The sequence below is a fragment of the Sarcophilus harrisii genome, chromosome 3, assembly GCF_902635505.1.
Source record: "Sarcophilus harrisii chromosome 3, mSarHar1.11, whole genome shotgun sequence".
NCBI lineage: Eukaryota > Metazoa > Chordata > Mammalia > Dasyuromorphia > Dasyuridae > Sarcophilus > Sarcophilus harrisii.
The window spans coordinates 332156721-332177472 of NC_045428.1; the positions used below are offsets into that span (position 1 = coordinate 332156721).

The 20752-nt window shown below is 36.0% G+C and overlaps 1 protein-coding gene across 2 annotated transcripts in view; it reads left to right on the forward strand.

The window, feature by feature from the left end:
• CCDC93 (coiled-coil domain containing 93) overlaps nt 1-20752 on the forward strand; it is a 116759-nt gene that overhangs the window by 53210 nt on the left and 42797 nt on the right. For both annotated transcript variants that reach the window (XM_031959979.1, XM_003763798.4), the window contains exon 12: nt 18040-18156. In XM_031959979.1, the coding sequence (XP_031815839.1) occupies nt 18040-18156 (117 nt within the window). The remainder of the gene's footprint in view (nt 1-18039; nt 18157-20752) is intronic.

Consider the following 20752-nt stretch of genomic DNA (forward strand, 5'->3'; position numbering starts at 1 on the left):
GATATAATATGAAATAGTGATTGAACTGTGCTTGCATGGTGTAAATGTTATAAAAATCAACAGGTCTTGAAAATATTAAAAAGCCAGAGTATGTTCAGATTTATAAGGATTGGCAACTTTTTGTAACCCCATAAAATGATCAGTAATTGACATATTTTTAAATGAAGGTTCTGAAATATGCAGCTTAATTCAAGGGGTACCTCTGAATTAGCTTAGAAGGAGAATATTGATGATACTTCTGGTGTTACAGTTCACAAGTTAGTCAGTGTATCTCTGGACCAGAAGCCCAACAGGGACAGGCTACCAAGGTGGAATAGTATTCTCAATAACTGCTAAACAGAGCCCTACAGGAATGGAAACACCAACCCACTTTCAGCCTTAGTAGTACTTGGATGTTGCCAGAGTGTGAACAAAGGCACCAAAAGGTCTTTCTACCTAAAAATATCCAGTCCGTCTTCGATTGTATTAAATTAATTATAAGAAAATGTTGTGCTAAGTATATTGACAACAAAGAATTCCTCCAGGAAATTTGTATAAAATGGAGATGTCAAACGCTCCTATAACACTCCCAACCAAATTAAAATATATAACAAAATAAAAAATTGGTAACATTATATATTTAAAATAAACTAGTATGTTCTTCTAGTAATCCAGTTTCCATTTGTTTTAGTTATCAGTGGTATAAAAGATAGGAAAGAAATGACAAGAAAAGTATCTGGGGGCCAGCTGCATAATTGAGCCTCTCAAACCTAGTTATCTGCTCTTTGACCAGGTATAAGCCTATTTGCGGGCATCTACTTAAACATTTGGTATTTGTAATATTTGCCAGAGCTGGTACTTTAGTGACTTACATAGCTTTTGGGGATCCAGAGACCCCAGTACTTCAGTAAAAGCATTGCTTGAGAAATAAACTAAATTAATGTGACCATCTATCTTGCCCTAAATAGAAACAAATATCTGGAGTTTCCCATGAACTAGACAAAGAAATAAATAAAAGTAATATAGCGCCTTAGGCATAAATCTAAGTGCTATCAATAATCAGAGCCTCTAAAAAAAAGTTTCTGTTTGGAATTTATGAAACAATTTAGACTGTTTTTATTGTCTAATAAGATTTTCTCAGGATTCTCATTTAAGAAAGCCTATTGAACTGTTTAGATAGAAACTATCTTTACCAGAGGAGGAAAAAGCCTGTATTTGTATGTTTTTTTTTTTGTCAGAACAGTTTTTCTTATAGAAGGAATATATTTTCCTTAACAAATACTGCAAAATGATCTCTTCTTAACTAAGAAATCCCAGCAGCCTTGCTTCTAACCTTTGGATTTTTAGTGTCATTGTTTACAAATAATTAGGAACCTAAACATATGAGGGATAAAAAGATTCTTTCAGGGGCACCAGAGGAAGAGTCTCTTCAGGTACATCAGATAATCAGGGACTAAATGAGTTCATCTAAAGAGAAAATAAATAGGAAGGTTTGCCCAATGTTGTTGTGAACACTGGAAAAAACCTTAGCTGGGCAGTCTCTTCTAGGATTTTACTTCAGACTATTCTTGATAAAGGTAGATTGCCCCCCCACTCTTATTAATATGCCGTTTTTTTATTTAATTATATCTGACATTTGTTGTCCTTGCTTTTTAGCTACTCAGATATATTGCCTGAGTTGGGATTGGGATTTAAGAATAAAGTTGACTGCCTACTATTCATTGTTGCTATTTTCAAGCTGGCAATTCCCAATTCTGGATTTCAGTGATGTTATGAAAAGTTATCAAAAGGAAATTAATTCTGATCTTAAAATATTGAGTGAATTTGTTTAGAGAAGCAAGGACTTAGTCTTTTGAGGAATTAGGTTTTCTGAGTAGGTAAGAATTAACTATTCTGTTTAATATATTACTTCTGTGTCTTCCCACAAGTTGCTTATCTACATGAGACCTTCAATTTCCTCACCTGCAAAATGAAAGGGTTAAATGTAGTGATCTTCACATCCCTTCCAGAACAACAAAGAACACTCCATGATTCTATTTCCCTATATATGTATTCTGCTAAAGTTACTTTGTTAACTTACCATAAGGGTGGTAGACTTTGAATCCTCAAAGACTATTGCCAGTGGTCTTCAAATCCTGTGTTTCCTACTAGAAAGGCTTCTAGGTTCAGTTTAACTGTACATTGTATATCTGCTGCGTAAAAACAAGACCTAGTTGAATTTCCAGAGTCTTATCACCAGATTTGCTGGAAGGTGATGAATTTTTCCATCACAGTATTCCTGCAGATTATCCTAAAAAGAATAGAGAGAGGATTTGGGCTCCAAGTTAATGGAGTATTCAAAATATGTCTGTATACCATAGGATCCATGACTCTTGACCATGGTTCTGTTTCTTAACCATAAGTCCTAATGTTTTGATTTAATTTATTTTTCATAAATGTGAATCTGGTAGTATTCATTAAAAAAAAAGTAAAGATATTCAAAATTCTCAGATATTCTCATAGATCTGTATTTAATCTTTTAAAAAAGTGAAGATACTCAAATATTCAGATGGTTCTGGGTTTTTCATCTATGGATGATTTCTTCCAGTGATGACTATTGTACCCAGTTGTAGACCTGTGTGTTTATATTCTCCTGTAAGTTTGACACAGCAGGACCACTTGAAGCATAGGAGCTTTCATCACTTTTTCTTGACATGTTGATGATTCTGGCAGTCATACAGTCTATCAGTTTTTCTTCCACATGACTAGCCTATTTTCTTTTTTGATTGATTAATTAAAAATTATTTATTAAACACCAGTTGTGTGCCAGAGCAGTGCCAAATGCTAAAGGTAGAAAAGCAAAAGCAAAGAGGGGCTTTTTATCTATATGTCTGGAGAAGGATTAGTGATTGTCATTAAGATCATTTTTATTTTGATTGTAAGAAGGCCCCTCCTTGGTTGCCTTGTTTAAATAAGGAGTGAATGCAGGGTGGGGCCCAGCCAGGCCAGGACTATGGAGCCTATAAGCCAGACCCCAAGGCAGGTGAGTCTCTTCTGCCCAGTGGCACAGGTAGTTAGTGTCTGAGGCCAGATTGGAACTCAGGGAGATGAGTGTTCTGGGTCTATCCTCTGTTAGTAATAAGACCTTGCATGTACCCACTATAATCTCTCCATCGCCCTTTGAGTATGTTTCATTTTAAAATTTATGATTATGGATATCTCATTTTTACATATCCCTAGCTTTTCCTAATATCTCTTCTTCTTTCCCTCTTAGAGAGTCATCCTACATAACAAATGATATTTTCTAAAGAAAAAGAGAAAAACGTATTAACAAAATCAATATATCAAAAAAAAAATCTGAAAATATATGCATTGTTCCCCACTCATGGACATCTCCCCCACTCCTCCATCCATAAAAGAATAAGGTCTATTTCTCCTCTTTGGGTCCTTTTTTTTTTTTTTTGAATTTTTGCCATTTGCTTTTGATTGTGATATAGTGGTTCTCTCTAGTTACACTGTTGCACATATTGTCTGTGTATATTGTTTTCTTGGTTCTGCTTACTTATTCACTTCTTGTGAGTCAGTGCTTTTCTATCATTTGTTGTTTCTCGCAACACAGCAACATACCATTATATTCAGGCACCACAATTTGTTTAGCCATTTCCCAGTTGATAGGAATCTACTTTGTTTCTAATTCTTTACTAATGCAAAAAAGCATGGCTGTAAATATTTTGGTGTATATAGGAACTTTTTTTTCCTATCTGTGACTTCCTTGGCATATATGCCTAGTAATAGAATTTCAGAGACAAAGGGTAAGGACGTTTTAGTCCCTTTATTTCCATGATTCCAAATTGCTTTCCAAAATAACCGCACTGATTCACAGCTGCGTGAACAATGCACCAGTGTGCCCATCTTCCCACAACTCCTCCAACATTGAATATTCCCATCTTTTGTCATCCTTGCCAGTTTTCTGCATGTAGAATAGGATGCTCATTTTTAATCCTTTGCAGACCCTAGTTTTCTGGACTCCTAGCTCTATAGTAATACAAAGTGAATATCAGCATTACAAGAGTTTAGAATTATCAAAAACATTTTTTAGTCTCCTAAGTGCTGTCTTAAATTTCCAGCTCATTTCCCTTTGCAATATCTGTCTAAGATACATATAGTATTGGAGAGCTCTGTATGTTATCCATTTAAACTCATGTCTGGACTGGACAGCTGTCCAGATTATGGCATTTTACTTTTTTTTTTTCCCCCTGTGAGGATATTTAGACTCAGAGTCCTTGGGGTGGTTCTAAACTTCATCCAGGAGGCTTTTACAGTATTCTAGGACTTGATGCAATCAGAATGTTGTCATCAACAAACAAGAACCTCTGGAGGACCCTACTCTATCTAAAAAGAATTATTGTTCTCCATAGAATCTAACCTGGATCTCCTCCATGTTCAAAGATGAACACCTTTAGCAAGCATTCATCTCCTCTTGCTTTATGCCTTACCTGATAACTAATGATCAAAGGGTTATCAGACAAGGTTATCTTTCTTGTAACTTTCAACAATTTTTTAAAATAATAAGCCAACATTATGGCAGAAGTATCTTGTAGCTATATATCTTATAGATATAGAAATTAATTAATAGAAATTATTAGAATTAGTTAATAGAAAAATGTGGTCTGCTGTGTAATATTGTTTTCAGAAGCTTTTTTTTTTTTTTTACTAATACCTATTGAGGATGGCCTAGTGCATAATTAAATTATTCTCATAAAAAATTTATATTAATGGGAAAGTAGGCTTATGGTTTTATAGTTATTGATGTTCTCTTAGAATTTTTTCAATCTGATGTTAATTAGGTCTGAGATTTTTTTCCTGCAACTTTATTGTTTCCCCACTTCAACTATCTGGAAATTGATCCTTCAGCACCCTCACAATTGGTACATTCAGCCCAGTTCTTTTTGTATCCTTTTCTGCTCCAGCCACTTTTTCCTCTTTGTTGTCTTCTGGACCATTTCAACCTACTAAAAAGCACATCTGTAACTGTGCTGTTAGTCCAAGCTTGATGATTCCATCTTTCTTGATGGTGAAAAGGGTCTGTATAAAAAGCATTGCAGGTTTTTGTTATAATTGTCTTTGGGATCATTTACTACATGTTCTTTGGTTTTCTGGACAACTGAGTAATTCAGCATTTGGTCAATTTTTTCAACTCAGTAAATATTTATTAAGTACCTACTATATGACAGTCACTGTGCTAAGCAGATTTGGAAAAAAATAATAGTCCCTGTCCTCAAGGGGTTTACAATCTAATGGGGAAACACAATACAGTAAAAGAAACTGGAAAAGGAAGGGTAGAGGGGGAATGTCATTGGGGGCTTCTTATTCCAAGAAGCTAACATTAAGCAGAGTTGCTATTGGAAAGTGAAGTGATCTGTAAAGTCCAGATCTAACTCTCTATAAAGGAGAGCTTTAAGTAGAGTCCAGTATCCAAAATAAAGTTAAAGAACATGATAGGGAGATTTTCAATGATTAGCTTATCCTGGAAGGAATATATTGTTCTGTGGAATTGAGACCTAGCAGGGTTACAGTGTAAAGTGGAGTGAATATGAAGAGTAAAAAATAGAGAGATCATTGTTCATTAATAAATCATCACCCTGGATAGATTTCTGTAGTGTTATGATATATTGTGGTTAGCATTTTTAGTGTCATTAGATGACATCTGTAAAAATAATAACACCTGACATCCAATGCTTAGGGTTGTGAAGCAAAGTACATATAGTATCTCATTTGATTCTCACAACAACTATGTGAGGTAGTTTCTGTCAGTATCCCCATTTTGCAAATGAAGAAATTAAATCTGAGATATATTGAGTGATTACCCAAGGATACACAACTAATACAGGACACCTTCTCAGATGATACAAACTTAGGGGGGAAAAAAAGTGGTAATATGTTTTCCAAGAAATCTGGGTTGAAAATTATTTTGATATACTGAGATGAGCCAGAATCAATAAGATAAAATTTTAACATTAATAAATGTAAAATTTACATTCAGGATTTTAGGAGAAAAAATGAATTGTGTTAGTACAGGCTTGATAACAATTCATATGAAATAGATCTGGGAGCTGTAGTTGACAGCTTCAGTATAACTTCAGGATAAACCAATATATGATTTGGCTACTGGGAATCTGGAGGGAAGATGTGAGAATAGGGATAGAGACTGCACCTGTGATTTTACTGTTTAGGTAATTCCTGAATGAAGAAACTCTACTTAATAGTGAAGGATAGCATTTTCTCTATACCTTAGAGACGTTAGAGGAGTGGTGTCAAACTCATAGTAATAGAGACTACTAATTCATACATAAAGGTCCTTGCAGCTGCATATTGGCTTAGTTTTAAAATGTTTTATTGTCTTTTTATTTTATTAAATATTTCTTAGTTGCATTTTAATTCTAATTATTGGATGTATTGTGGACCATATATTTGATATTTCGTATTTAAAGAACTGAGAAGGCTTTAAGTGACTTACCCAGGGTCACTTGGTTACATCAGACTTTTATTTGGTGAGGCAATTGGGATTGAGTGTTGCCTAGCTCACATAACTGGTTAAGTGTTAAGTGTCTGAGACCAGATGTAAATTCAGGTTCTCCTGACTCCAGAGCTAGTACTCTATCCACTGTTCCATTTAACTATCCCAGAATAAGTCTTGAACCCAAATATTCCTGTCTTCAGGACCAGCTCTTTAGCCATTACACATGCTGCTGTCTGTCATGCAAATAACTGTCTTTATCTTTTTCTTGGTCCAGAACAAAGAAAGGATAGGCCCACTACACTTGTTAGTGTTAGACTATTAATGTTAGTTGCTGCAACCATTGAGAGATATCTAATGGTAGTCATCTATAGGGCAAAGGGTAGAGTGAAGGGGGGAAAAAAACAACAAAAAAAGTTATATTGTAGTTTTATTATATATTTAAAAGGAATAGCAAGTTGTATACAATAGATTTGCATTTTTTCTATTCTATGTTATGGGAATGTTTTTATTTCTTGAGTTCAGAATAAAATAATTTTTTTTTGAAAGATGATTTGTGTAGGATCACATAGCTTGTAGTTATCAGTGGCAGAACTTGAATGAGATCCTTCTTGATGGAGGGCAGCTCTCTGCTCTCTATCTTTTATGTTGCATCAGTAGATTGAGTCTCAGAGAAATTAAGTTGCTTCATGTACCTGATAGAGGCAGGATTCAGGGTGGGACACTTTCTTTTTTCTTTTTTTTTGCTGAGGCAATTGGGGTTAAGTGACTTGTCTGGGGTCACACAGCCAGGAAGTGATAAGGGTCTGAGGTCACATTTGAATTCAGATCCTCCTGACTTCTGGGTTGGTGCTCTATCTACTGCAACACCTAGCTGTCCAGAGGTACTTTCCATCACATATATTTGAAGCGCTTCTTGTGTGCTTTGGAGCAACACAGTATAAATCAGGATATCTTTCATGTTCTAACCCTGGAAGCTGTTCTAATGAAATTTTATTAATCCAAAAGAATTTAATCCAATTTTAATCCAATAGTGATGCAAAGCAAATGTAAAGTAAATGTAAATAATGATAGTTTTTTATTGATAGCAGCCTTGTTAAGCTGTGAACTTCTTATTCCTAGGAATGGCTAGGGATGGCAGCCTTATTGAGCTATGAGCTTCTTGTCCCTGGAAATGGCTAGATGTTTTAAAAGGATTTCCACTTTGTGGGGCAGCTAGGTGGTGCAGTAGATAGAACACCAGCCCTAGAATTAGGAGGACTTGAGTTCAAATTCAGCCCTAGACACTTACTAGTTATGTGATCCTAGCTAGATCCTAAAGAGAAGGATCCTTAACTTAAGGCACTTAACCACAATGCCTCCTTAAAAAAATAAATAATTAAAAAAAAAAAAGTATTCCCATATTGGGGAAAAAATAAGCATTTGGACTAAAAGTCAGTAAACCTGAGTCTGCCATTATCCTAGTTCCATGACTTTGTACAAGTAACTTTCCTAATCATGGGTACTTCCAACTTAAGAGTCTACAGTTCTGTGTTTCAAGCCCAGCTAATAGGTCTCTTGCTGTCTTGCACAGACACTTAACACACTTTATAAATTCAATCAAGATTAAGATTATTGACAAAAGTATTTATTTAATGAAGGTGGTAGGGTTTACTTTTAAGTAGCTCAAATTTGAGCACCCCAAAAGTTACAACCCTGGTGTCATATACCATTAATTAATATGAAAACAACTTTAATGTTTAGACTGTGATGAAAGTTATATTCATTCACATTTGGGATATAAATAGTATTTTCCTGTTTTGAAACTATTAAGCCCCAAGAGATATGCTTGAAAAGTCCCTTTTCACAACATGTGAAAGGTGGTGATGTAGGAGATGTTTTTTGAACATGATCAGTGAGATACTTTGTTTTGCTTGATTATACATATTTGAAACAGGGTTATATGGGTTACCCCCATTCCCCTCCCCCTCAGTGAAAGGGAGGAGAGAAGAGGAAGTTTGGGGAAGGGAAGGCAGATTTTTATTGATTAAAAAAATGTTTTAAGAACATATTTTTAGACAACATTTAGTGCTTGTGGAAAGCGCTGCATTTTGCAAAATTGAAGACATCAGTGTAATATGTCCCAATGGGTTTGTTTTGAAGTCTGAGGTAGTGTCTTTGTTTAGCCTTTCTCCATCTATCCCTCTTCTTCTACCACCCCCTCTCCATTTCCCCTTTTCTGTGGACACAGCAGACTGGCGGGATTAGTTGCAGCTGCTCCAAAGGTATGTTTCTATGTGCTTATTTCGGTTTGAGTGCAGCCCAGAGCTCTCTGGATGCATGTGAATGGCTCCTGGCTTTGGGGACAGTGTTTAGAATGCATAATGAGAATCACTTGATGGATTGTATGTTTGACCAATAGAGCAGTCAGCTTTGGCCAACAAGGGGGGGAACTGTCTTCATTTCAACCACTGAAGGAGCTATTTTAGCTGTTGAAAAATAGCTTCCCGTTACACAAAGGTCCCTATAGCACCATCTGCAAACATAAAGGCAAATGAAAAAGCATACTAGTTAAATGTAACTTACGTTCACTCATCTGAAAATTATTCATTTTAATTAGGCTAAAGGAATACTAAATATGGAAATAAGATGCTTAATGCTTCCGGATTAATGCTGTTGCTATTTTGCTAGTGCATATTGTATGTTAAGAAAATCCACTTTGCAATGAGAAAATATTTCTTTAACAACAATGTGACTTCTAATCACCAAGTTCTTTTTGGCTTGTAAGTGTGTTGCTATACTAGAGAGATGTAGGTTTATATAGACTTTCCATTTAGACATTTGCCTTGCCTCAAAATGTATTTCTTATTCTGCATCTCTTGTCTATTATCCCTCTTTGATGAGTGTGTCATCAAAAGACTTTATCCAAATTATCAATAAAAAGGCACAGATTTTTGGTTTACTCCACTCAAAACATTATATCTTTTGCCTCCCTTCATATCCCCAGCACTCAGCACAATATCTACCACATTGTAGGCACTAAGTAAGTCTTTATTGTCTGACTGCCACATTGGTATTAAACAATTAACACTTATTTACTGAGTCCCTAAAGATTGTCAGTTTATCTGTACTAGCTAAGTTAGAGCACATAGCTCAGAGGCCAGCATAAGGCTTTAAGTCCCAGTGAGCCAGTACCTTAGTATAAAGGAAACATTGGTTCACAGCCAGACCAGACCTCAGCTAGGGCCAAGACTGTGATGGTCATAAATTGTATCAGGCAAAGGAAAAAACATGGACCTATTTCCACTCATGCTATGTTTCCTAGCATTATAAATCCAATAATGTAACATTTTTGTATGGAAAATACAGTAATTTAAAAAATGCCATTAATGATAACTTCTAACTTTAACAAATCCTTTGGCAAAATTCAGAAACAGAATACAATGTACAGTATGAGGAATGATAACTGGATGATCACTAAGTTCTTAACCTTCTCCATTTTCTCCTTCAGTCACTGCATTTATCTGACCTTTCAGCCAAGTTCTTTTCCTGTATTCCCATCTATTCTGTTGTTAGATGATATAGTGGATTAAGTGTTATGCCTGGAGTTAGGAAAGGTATGAATTTAAATCCTGCTTCAAACACAAGTCATTTCACTAGCTGCCTGTCTGCCTCAGTTTCCTCAACTGACCTTATCTGGAGTTCATAATAGCATCTACTTGTAGGGTTGTTGTAAGGATATTTGAGATATTGGTAAAGTACTTTGCAAACGCTAAAGTGATTAGTAAAATACTAGATGTTATCATTAGCTATTGTGCTATAGAATGTTGGATGTTCTTGCAGTCTTATGAAACTCAACATGCCCAAAACCATTCTCGTTACCTTCTCATCCCAAACCAGCTCTTCATTTTGACAAACCTTGTCATAATGTATTGATGTTAAAAGGTATCTACAGTGAGAACTGTCATCTTCCAGCATAAATCAAATACATGGGTAATGTGCTTGTCTAGACTGGTCATATCAACCAAAGCTGGAAAGTGATGTGGGTGGCCCTTGAAGACTAAGACTTGCCTTGCTCCATGCCCACAAGGACAGATAGACGTGGAACTCCTTACTAATACAACATTCTGGATTAAGCAGAATCCAGATAGCTTTAAATTAATCAGCCCTTATTAAGTGCCTACCAAGTACCAGGAACTGTGCTAGGTACTAGAAATACAAAAACAAAAGTCTCTGCCAAAAGAAACTTTGATCTTATGAGGGAGGAAAGTTGTATGCATACAAATGAATATGTACCATATAAGTGGAAATAAAGTAGGTACAAGGTAACCTTGAGGTTCCCGCAGCTCTGGTTAGGGGAAGAGGTCCCAAAAAAGCCTCAGAGAGAAGGAAATATTTGAGCTAAACTTTGGGAGGAAGGAAGAAGTGCATTCCAGGCTTGGTCTATGCAAAGCCTGGGACACAAAATGGGATGTCACTTGTGGAGGCTCCATAAGGCCAGCTTGGTTGAATCAGATCACATGGAAAGGAGTAAGTGAGGTGCCTGGTCATAAGGGAATTCAGTCTGTCAAGTAGGGCACTGATATGAACATATCTGTGCTTTAGAAATATCACTTTTGCAGTTATATGAAATAATGGGAGAAGGAAGATAAAATTTGAGACTGAGAGACCAAGAGTCCCTCCATAAAAGAACCATGATAGACAGAGACCTCATTCAACCCTGTTTCTCCTCTTTGATGTTGATAGGTTTATGCTGTTTATTCTATGCACAAATCCTTAGAATGGAATAAATGTGATCATATTTGTCACAAAATATTACTGAATACTTTTCTTCCTAAGGACCCATCTTATTGCTTTAAAAAGGCACAGCAAGTTTTGTTTGGGAAATGGCATGAGATTGGGGATGCATGTTCATTTCTATTCTTTTAGATGTCTTTAGATGTCATTTTAAAATAATGTATGTGAAAGTTAAATTTTTAAATTGTATGCAAATCATCAATGTCATCAAAACTATTAAGACACAGATCCTGTAATCTAAAACAGACAACATTATGAAAACTCACTTAACTCGTCAAAGATGAATACCTTAAAATTTGGAGCTGAAAAAACCTGGTCTAGCTCAGCCCAGCCACATTTATTTATTTTAAGACTCCATATGTGGTTGTCTAGAAAAAAGAATGAGTCATTGTTCTTGTGCTTTTACACATTGTCAAAAATTCTCACTCATATTTAAAATGATATACAACATGCCTGATATCTTTCGGGTGCTTATGTATCCAGAGGGGAAAAGCTTATTATGATACTGTCAACATTAAGTACATGGTGGAAAGTGATTAAGTGGAAGCCACAGTTCACCATAATTTACCTTCCAGTCCACAAGTTGAGTAGTCACTGTGTGCATGGTGACCTAGAGCAAAGATGTCAAAGGTAACCACAGGCTACTACAAGAAAACCAGATGTGGAATTGGTAAATGCTTAACAAAATACATAAAAATATAATAAAAGATAGAGAATATTACATTTTTAAAGTAAGTCATTATGCCTCTACAGGGATCCTTATGTATGGATTAGTGGCCTCAGGTGCTCTCTTAAGTTTGATACCACTGTCATCAATGCTGTTATAGCATCACAGTGATTATATTTTCTTTTTTTTTTAATTGAATTTGATCATTTCATGAGGAAAATCACTCAAATAAGCACCAGCTCTGCAGTTTATATGTTAGAGCATTGCCCTGGACATGAAGAGTTAAGTGACATAACAGCCAGTAAGTGAATGGTGCACCTTTGATACCAGATGTGTCTCGATTCCAAGTCCAGCTTTCCATACGTTATATCACATTTCCTTTTAAGTTTTGTGTTTAAAGAAAACCAGATAGGAGCAGCTAGGTGGTGCAGTAGACAAAGGACCAGCCCTGAAGTCAGGAGGATCTGTGTTCAAATGTGGCCTCAGACACTTAACACTTCCTAAATGTGGGACCCTGGACAAGTCACTTAACCTCAATTGTCTCAGGAAAAAAAAAAAGAAAACCAGACTTAATAGCTTAAAACCCATGTATAGTACGGCTCTTAATTCCACATTCCAAAGTATTCTTCCTGGGAAAGTCAGTGTTGGTTCTCTTGTATATTTGGAATGCTAAAGACTATATCTCCATAATTTTTAAAAATAATATTGACACCACATGATATTTTTAAGGCAGTTTTTAGTTTTCAGAGCACTCATTTAATGCTTTTTTTTTCCTTTTAATGTACTTATATAGTAATGTGTATTGTAACCATATATGTTGATATCTTATTCTTCCCTCCTCCAGTGTACTATAAGCTTGATGAGGGCAAAAAACAAGTCTCATCTAAAATTTGTTTCTATATCAGCTTCTAGCTCAGTATAATGTACAATGGATGTTATCTTCAAAAAGATAAGAAGCTGGCAGTCTAGTTGGGGAGGGAAGGAGAGAAAAAAGAAAATGGCTTAGAACACAATAAAAACAAGTCATGCTTTTACTATGCTTTGAAACATTCAAATGAATGCAAATTTATATTATGACTACTATACAAGGGAAGAGAAAAAAAGAGTCCTAATGGAGTGGATTGGAAGGAAAGAGAAAATTTCCTGATTTTCTAATTTTCTCTTTAGATTCCTTTCCTATCAGTAACATTGGAATGATTAGTGTTTCTATTTGGTGTTTTTGCCATCTTCTCAGTGTCAGTACATTTGGGAAATCTTTGGGTGAAAAGGATTGGGGAGCCCAAATGAAAGCATTTCGCCTCTGGCTTTTTCTCTTCTGAAACCCAGATGGCTGCTGGTGGGGAGGAGGATCCCTTTGTTATAAAAGAAAATTCTTTTCCAAACTTGGTGGTATAGCCTGAGGGCCTTTGACTTAAATCAAAGTCCTGGACCATGGTGTGTTTGCTGGAAAGACTATGATGAGTATAGCACTGCTTGTATTTTCTTGGTACTTTGCCCTGAACTGCTTTCTGATCCCTCAGAACTGAAATGAATGAAAATTGAGCAAGAAGGGCAGGATGGAAAAGACCAGAGAAGGAAATAATTCTAATGAAACAAGTGTCCCTGCCTGGCAAAACTCAGTGTAATCTAAAGTTAGACAAACAAATAGAGCAATAAATCCAAGACTAACTCCTGCACTCAAATAGAGGGACATATTGTGTGTAGGGGTGAGCCCAATGAATTGGAAATTCTGTTCCAAGTATTAATGAATCATGAGTTATGAGGCTTATATAATTCTGTTTGTAGAGTCCAATCTAGTAAGGATACTCTAAGGGCTTTGGAAATCGGAGTCAGTGAATAGAAATTGGATGTTAAAAGCAAAAATTGAGACAAACTACAAGGAAACAAAAGTATTCAACATATGTCTATTGAAAACTAACGAATTAAAATTTTTGGTGCATAGGAACATGGCCAAAAATGATGATGGTATAATGAATGATGAATTTTAATTGACATTGTTGACAATTGGTTTGAAGGCCTGGTGGGACTTTTTCCTCCCAATTTTATTTTTATTTTCATTTTCAGAGTCTGTCTCTCTTAACTTTCTCTTCCTCCTCCAATCCCAGCCCTGTGTTCTGTGAATATTTTGTTGTGTCCAGAATTAACCATATTTTGACAAGTTCCATGAGCAGTTGTTACGCAGAGCCAACTTTCAACTGCCCCAGAGGAGTTGATAGGCAAGCATAAGCTGGCATTTCCCAGAGTCCCACGTTTGAAGAATAAAACTTGTGGAATACCAGATGGTTTGTTTTTCCGTTTTCTTTACCATGCATTATCCCAGGAGATAGAGAAATAGTGTTCCTGACAGCTTTATGCAGTCATGCCCTGCTGATTATTTCCCACCTCTAGAGTTATTAGGCCATGATAATTTATCATCTACTAATGATGCTGCTAAATTATTCAAGAAATAATGAATAATTGGTTGACCAAAATAGATGGTGAAAATACTTTCAGCATCCCTGCTTTCTCTCTCATTTTGTCATCTCCCTATAGGAATAACTGTTAAAAAAAAAAAAATTGTATTATAAAGTACGCTGCAGATTTTTTTTTCTCTTTTGCATTACTGAAGTTTTAGTTTAATAAATACTTACATCATATAAAATGTTAAAACTTGTAAGTCCTAACAGGCCATCCAGTCTGATCCTTCTCTTTGCTCTCTTTTCTCTTTCTTTCTGTTTTTCTTTCTTTCTTAGGTGATTTTAATTGACCTGTCAACCCTCAATTTCTTCATTAGTCAAATGATAATGATTACTTTACCTACTTTTATAGGTGTTTATGATGATCTAATGCAACTGTAAATCACTAAAAATGGTTGTTTTTACTGGTAACATTATCATCATTATTAAGAAAAATTAAATAAATATTTGTTTACTTTGATGTTAATGCCAATCTTTTTTAAGCCTGCCTTTTAAATTTGTCTGAATTTAATTATCTTTATTTTACTTACTATTTTAACTTTTACTTTACTTCTTATAAATTTGCTTAGAGATATACTTGTTCATAAGAGCACTTTAAAATGAAAAGGGAGAAGGAGGAAAGGAGAAAAGTAACTACTTAAAATGACTAATACTTATGCAACAGAAAATTAGCAAACCAGTGTAAAATGAAGAATAGCAGTGGAGATACTCATTGGTTCACATGAAATAATTCAAGAAGAACAGTAATAATACTCCTGGCCCAAAGTGTCTATATACAAGTTCACTAAATATTGGTAATAAATTGAACTAAAGGTCTTAATGCAAAGAGATAAATTCAGCTTTATATGTATTATTGAGGTGAAATCAAGGAGTAATGCTCTCAACAAGACAATTCTGAGAAGGAAAAATGGGAGGTAGATCTTTATGTTCCTTCAAATGGGAAAATGGGAGAACTGTTTAAATAGGCTTGGATGCATAGGAAACTTCAGCCTGCCTAGATTTTTCAAAGACACATATAGAAGATAGAAGCAGTGGTACAAGTAGATCTAAGAATGTAAAATCGTCAGCATTCCTGTATAACAAAAATAAAACTCTTCAAGAAGAAATAGTAAGAGATACCTCATTTTAAAAAAGTAACAAGAAGAAAAAGGTGATTAGCTATGTAACTGCCTGCAGAAGTTGGGAAGGGTAAAGATTGAGCAAAGTTTATTAGATGCCGCAATTAAGAGATCACTAGAGGAGTTGGGGAAGAGAGGAACATTGTGAGCCAGGTCCTAAACTTTTGGGGGAAAGAAGGGTATATACTAGAAGTCAAATGGTTATCAGAATTAATTGGATGTTAAATACATATTGAATGAACCTCAGAGGAGGAAAGTTACTAATCTAGGGTGGTTAAAGGGGAGCCTGGAAGTGGCACTGGGGAGCAATGAGTAATTTAGCTCTACCAGCTCAACCAGTGAATTATTTGATTGAAAGTGCAACTACTGTTGAAAAGGGTGATGAGGAGGGTAATAGATCCCAGTGAGTATAAGAAAGGGAGCAAGTCTTTCTTTTACTTCTAGGATTAAATACAAACTAAATCAAAATACAATACAAATACAAATAAATTTGCCATTTAAGTCCTTCATGACCTGATTCAACTTCCATTTCCAGCCTTATGCATTATTACCCTTCACATACTCTGAAGTGCAGTCAAACTGGCCTTCTTGCTATTCATATAAAACATCCCATCTCTCATCTTTTTGCCTTTGCATAGACTTTCAATTCATGCTTAAAATATTATATTCCTCTTTGTCTCTTAGAATTCCTTCAAAGTTCAGCTCAGACATCAACTCCTTCATGAGGCCTTTCCTCATCTCCCCAACTGCTAACGGCTCCTTCCAAAATTTCATCATTCTACTAGCATTTACTAAATACCTTCTATGTGGTAAGCACTGGGGATGCCAAGAAAGGCAAAAAAGAATCCCTATCCTGGAGGTGTTTGGAGTTAAATGGGGGAGGGAGGGAGAAATAGCATGCTAGTAGCTATAGTATAAATAGATATATGCTGGGTAAATTGGAGATAATTTCTAAAGCCTAAGATTAAAGAAGTCTGGAAAAGGCTTCTTGCAGAAGATTGGACTTGAAGGAAGCCAGGTGGTAGAGATGACAAGGGACAGGGTTACAGATATGAGGACAAGCAGTGAAAATGTTTAGAGTTGGAAGATGAAGAGCTGTATGTAAGAGAAATAGGAGGACAGTGTCTTTGGATCAAAATATGTTTTGTGGGAGATGAGGTGTAAGATAAAAAGACTGAAAGGGAGGAAGGGGCTAGGTTATAAAATACTTTCAAAACTAGAGGATTTGATATTTGATCCTGGAGGCATAGGGAGGCACTGGAGTTTATTGAACGAGATTCATATTTGTGTTTTAGGATGATAATTTGACATCTGAATGATAGATGCACTGGAGTAGGGGAGGGAAATGGAGTATGAGGAATGAGTTATTAATAATGTAATGGTAATGAGTAATGAGGGTCTACACTAGAGTGGCAGGAAAGTCAGAAGAGAAAGGGGTATATTTGATATATATATATATATATAGAGAGAGAGAGAGAGAGAGAGAGATTTGGATATGATATATATATTTTTACATATATATATATATGAATATGAGGTGGAAGTGAGAGAGTGAGGAAACAAGGGGTATACTGAGGTTTTAATGTGGGTTACTGGGAGGATGGTGGTATCTGGGACAATAAGAGGGAACTTGGAAGTTAGGAGAGTTTCAGGAAAAAGATAATGAGTTCATTTTGTCCATGTTGAGTTTAAGCTTCTCAACCAGGCAGTTCTTATACATGTGTAAATTTTTTGTCTCCTGACAGAATGTAAGTTCTTTAAGAGCAGGGAATGTTTTGTTTTAGTCTTTGTACCCCTATCACCTAGTAGGTTATAGGATCTTAATAAAAGCTTATTGATTGAATGATTAATTTTGTACACTAAATAAGAGTGTCAGTGTATTCCTTCAGTTAGATTTTTGATTTATTTTGTCACGTGGAAGCCAAATGGTGACAAGAAATTTACATTATCTTGCATAATTTTAATGTATTTCTGTGAATTTTAATTGACAGGTAACAATGACTCAGTTATATGATTTGGGAGTGGGAGGGAGGAAGGTGGACTGGACCTATGAGACATGTAATTATATTAAGTGACATGGACAGGTCACAGAATCACTGTTACTGAAGTTGAACATTGTTATGCCTTTCTTGTGTGTTTCTTTCTAAGATTTTTGAAGTACCTCATGGAGAGAGGAGTTTAGTAGTTCCATCTTCAGAGCATTTAACTTCATATTGAATAATTGTAAATACATATATGTGTACATGTTGCATATTAATTTTCCCTCCCCCTCAAAAGAAAATCAGCGTAAACTTCCTTGAGAGCAGAGACTGTTTATTTTTATCTTTGGGTTTTTATCTGCCATCACAGTTCCTGGCATATAGATGCTTAAATGCTTGTTGATTGATTGATCGGAATTTTACAGAGGAAACTCCTATGGTATGCTCTCCCTGTGCTCCAGTTGACAGCCCAGAAGTCCTAATTCTCCACTAATAACAGTGGAATGTGTAATTGCACAACTGAAGAATGTCTTAGCGACTGTGTCTTTTTCCTCCTATTTACCAACAGCAGTCAGAGCTTTTGGCTGAACCAAGTCCAGAAAAACTGGGAGTGACCCAACAACATCGTCGAAAAATTGCTTCTTTGAACAAGCAGATTCAGCAGAAAACCAAACTTCTAGAAGAGGTTAGTCTCTTTACAATTTTATATGCTAGGATATTTTATTTACCATCCTATAAGAGGTGGGAGAAGGGACAAGGATACTATCAAAAATGAGAGAGAAAAAATGTAAAGATAATAAGGTGAGGGGAAATATGAAAAAAGATACTGGAAGGGGTATGGAACATGGGGAAAAGAATAGTGGGAGGATCTTGTGGTTAGGCGTTGGTACCCAGGATGCTATCAAAGTAGTTTCTTATTGAAAAGTAATGAATATGTAAGGGGATGAAGAAGTTTATTATGTGTGTTAGTTGCTAGTGTCATGAAAAATACTTTTTTGCATAGGACCATGGGAAAGAGAAAATTCTTTTCTGAAGAAAAAAATGCATCACTTATTTCTGTAACAATTTTTACCAAAATATGCTCACATTTGTATTTCAGACTCGTACATTTCTCATTGTTACTCATCCAGCATTTTTAAAAGTTGTAATTACAACAATTGGTCCAAAATCAACCATTCCTTTATTCAAATTTCTCTTTAACTGGTAAGATCTTTGTGTTTGAAGAAGCTTTCACTACTACACTCCAAATGGAAGGAATGTGACAGTTCCTCCCAGAATGGTCAGAGAAGAAATGGATTAAGATGAAAGGATTATGAGTATGTCATTTCCCATTTGGTAATATGTTTAGACAGAGAGTCAGCTCTCTGCTTGGAGAAAATCTCATTTCCATTACTGACCAGTTATCCTGTCAAAGATAAATATGTGTGCACAAATGATTTGTTCAAAAAAATACTTAACACACAAGCAGGATTAGATAAATTAGGTTTCAGAATTAATTTTCAAACTCTTTTTGAATGCTAATTGAGCTATTCTCTTATGAAAGATAGCTTCCAAAAATCATTGCAGAAATTCTTGATCTAGAAGTTTGCTTTAAGTCAAATATAGTGCACTCTCAGAATTATTTGTCTGAGGTTTGGGATTTGATTTAAGCAGCAGAATTTTATAGAAGTTATAAACCCCACATTTCACTGGAGTGTTGTCATTTATTTAGAAATAATTTGTTTTTTGAAGGCTATTTCTGATCTTCATATGATTACGTAGACCATGGCTTCTTAACTTGTTCATGCATCCCTTCTTGGAATGTTTTTAAATGCATAAAATACATTGGATTCCAAATGAAATTAATTATCTTTCAATGTAATTATCAGAATATGCTTAAAATGAGTGTAGATCCTAGATTTTAAAACCCTGGCATACATTATGTAATTATAACCAGGGTAGACTATTGGTAGGAATCTCTTCAGAGTACCTAGACTCCTCTTTACCCTTAGTGTCCAACACATCTCATTATACCTTAACCTGACTGCCAATCAGTAGCAAGACTCAGCCCAGCGGTGGGATGTACAAGTGTTCAGGGAAAGCTAATACCTCTGGTGTGAGGGCTCTCCATCTGATTCATCCAACCTGCACTTGTGGGGTAAACCATTTCTGCAGACAGGCTAAACCAGGTTGAGGCAAATGAGAGTCCTCAAAGCCATCAGTGAGTTGGAGTATCTACCCCAGCATGTGAAGACTTCTCTCAGGAAAGGGCAGATGAAGCGGTTTGTTCCAACAACCCTGAAGCAGCTGCTAGACTTCTCACTAGGCTGAAGCAGCCGGGGGATTCAGCAGCCCCAAGGTAACTAGGCAGCCTTTCTTAAGGACCGCACTGCTCCCCTTCTGGCATGAGGAATGGGCTAGAAAATGCACCCACCCCTGGCCTGCTTATCATAACAGGCAGGGATCCCACCTTGGATTTGAAACACAGAAAAATGTACACAACTTTGCAAAGATGATTCTGCTCACCATTAGTACATGAATGTGTGCACACTTATGGACAACAACAAAATCCAGCAGGTCTGAAAGATGAACAGCTCTTGTAAGAAAACCCAGCAGATAGCAACCCTGAGTGAAACAAGACCGGCAACAAAGACCAGCTTACTGAAGTCAGAGCTGGATACAGGTTTTCTGGAGTGGCCACAGTGATGGTGAGTGCTGTGAAGCTGGCAAAAAAGGAGCGAATGACAGACTTATTACAGTGTGAAGGAAAGTGCTGTGCCATCGTCATCAGTGACTAATCCTTATGAGGTCAAAGAAAAATTTTATGAAGACCCAAAGATCCTTATCATTCATATACTTAAAAAGAACAAGCTTATAATGTTGGATGACTTTGATGCCAAAAATAGGCACAGACTACCAGACACAGCTGGAGGGCCTTGGGAGGAATGGAGTCAGAGACAGCAGTAACAGATTTATCCATCTCATGCTCTTCTTCAAGCAAGACTGTCTTCTCCTTATCTAAACACGGTAAAACTTCACAGATGCACCTTTGCAGAAAATAATGGCATTTAATAGACTGTGTAAGGAGAAGAGACAGAGAGGATGTGAGAATGATAAAGCCCATATGTGGTACAGAATACTGGACCAATCATGAACTTATTCTATCCAACCACATTCACATTCAAGAAAAGTAGTTACCGCAAAGCAAGATGACTACCAAGGGACTTAATGTGAATATATTAGAGGGCTTCTCCATGTGTGAACACTTTATTATAACTTAGAGAAAGCTGAGCCAACATGTG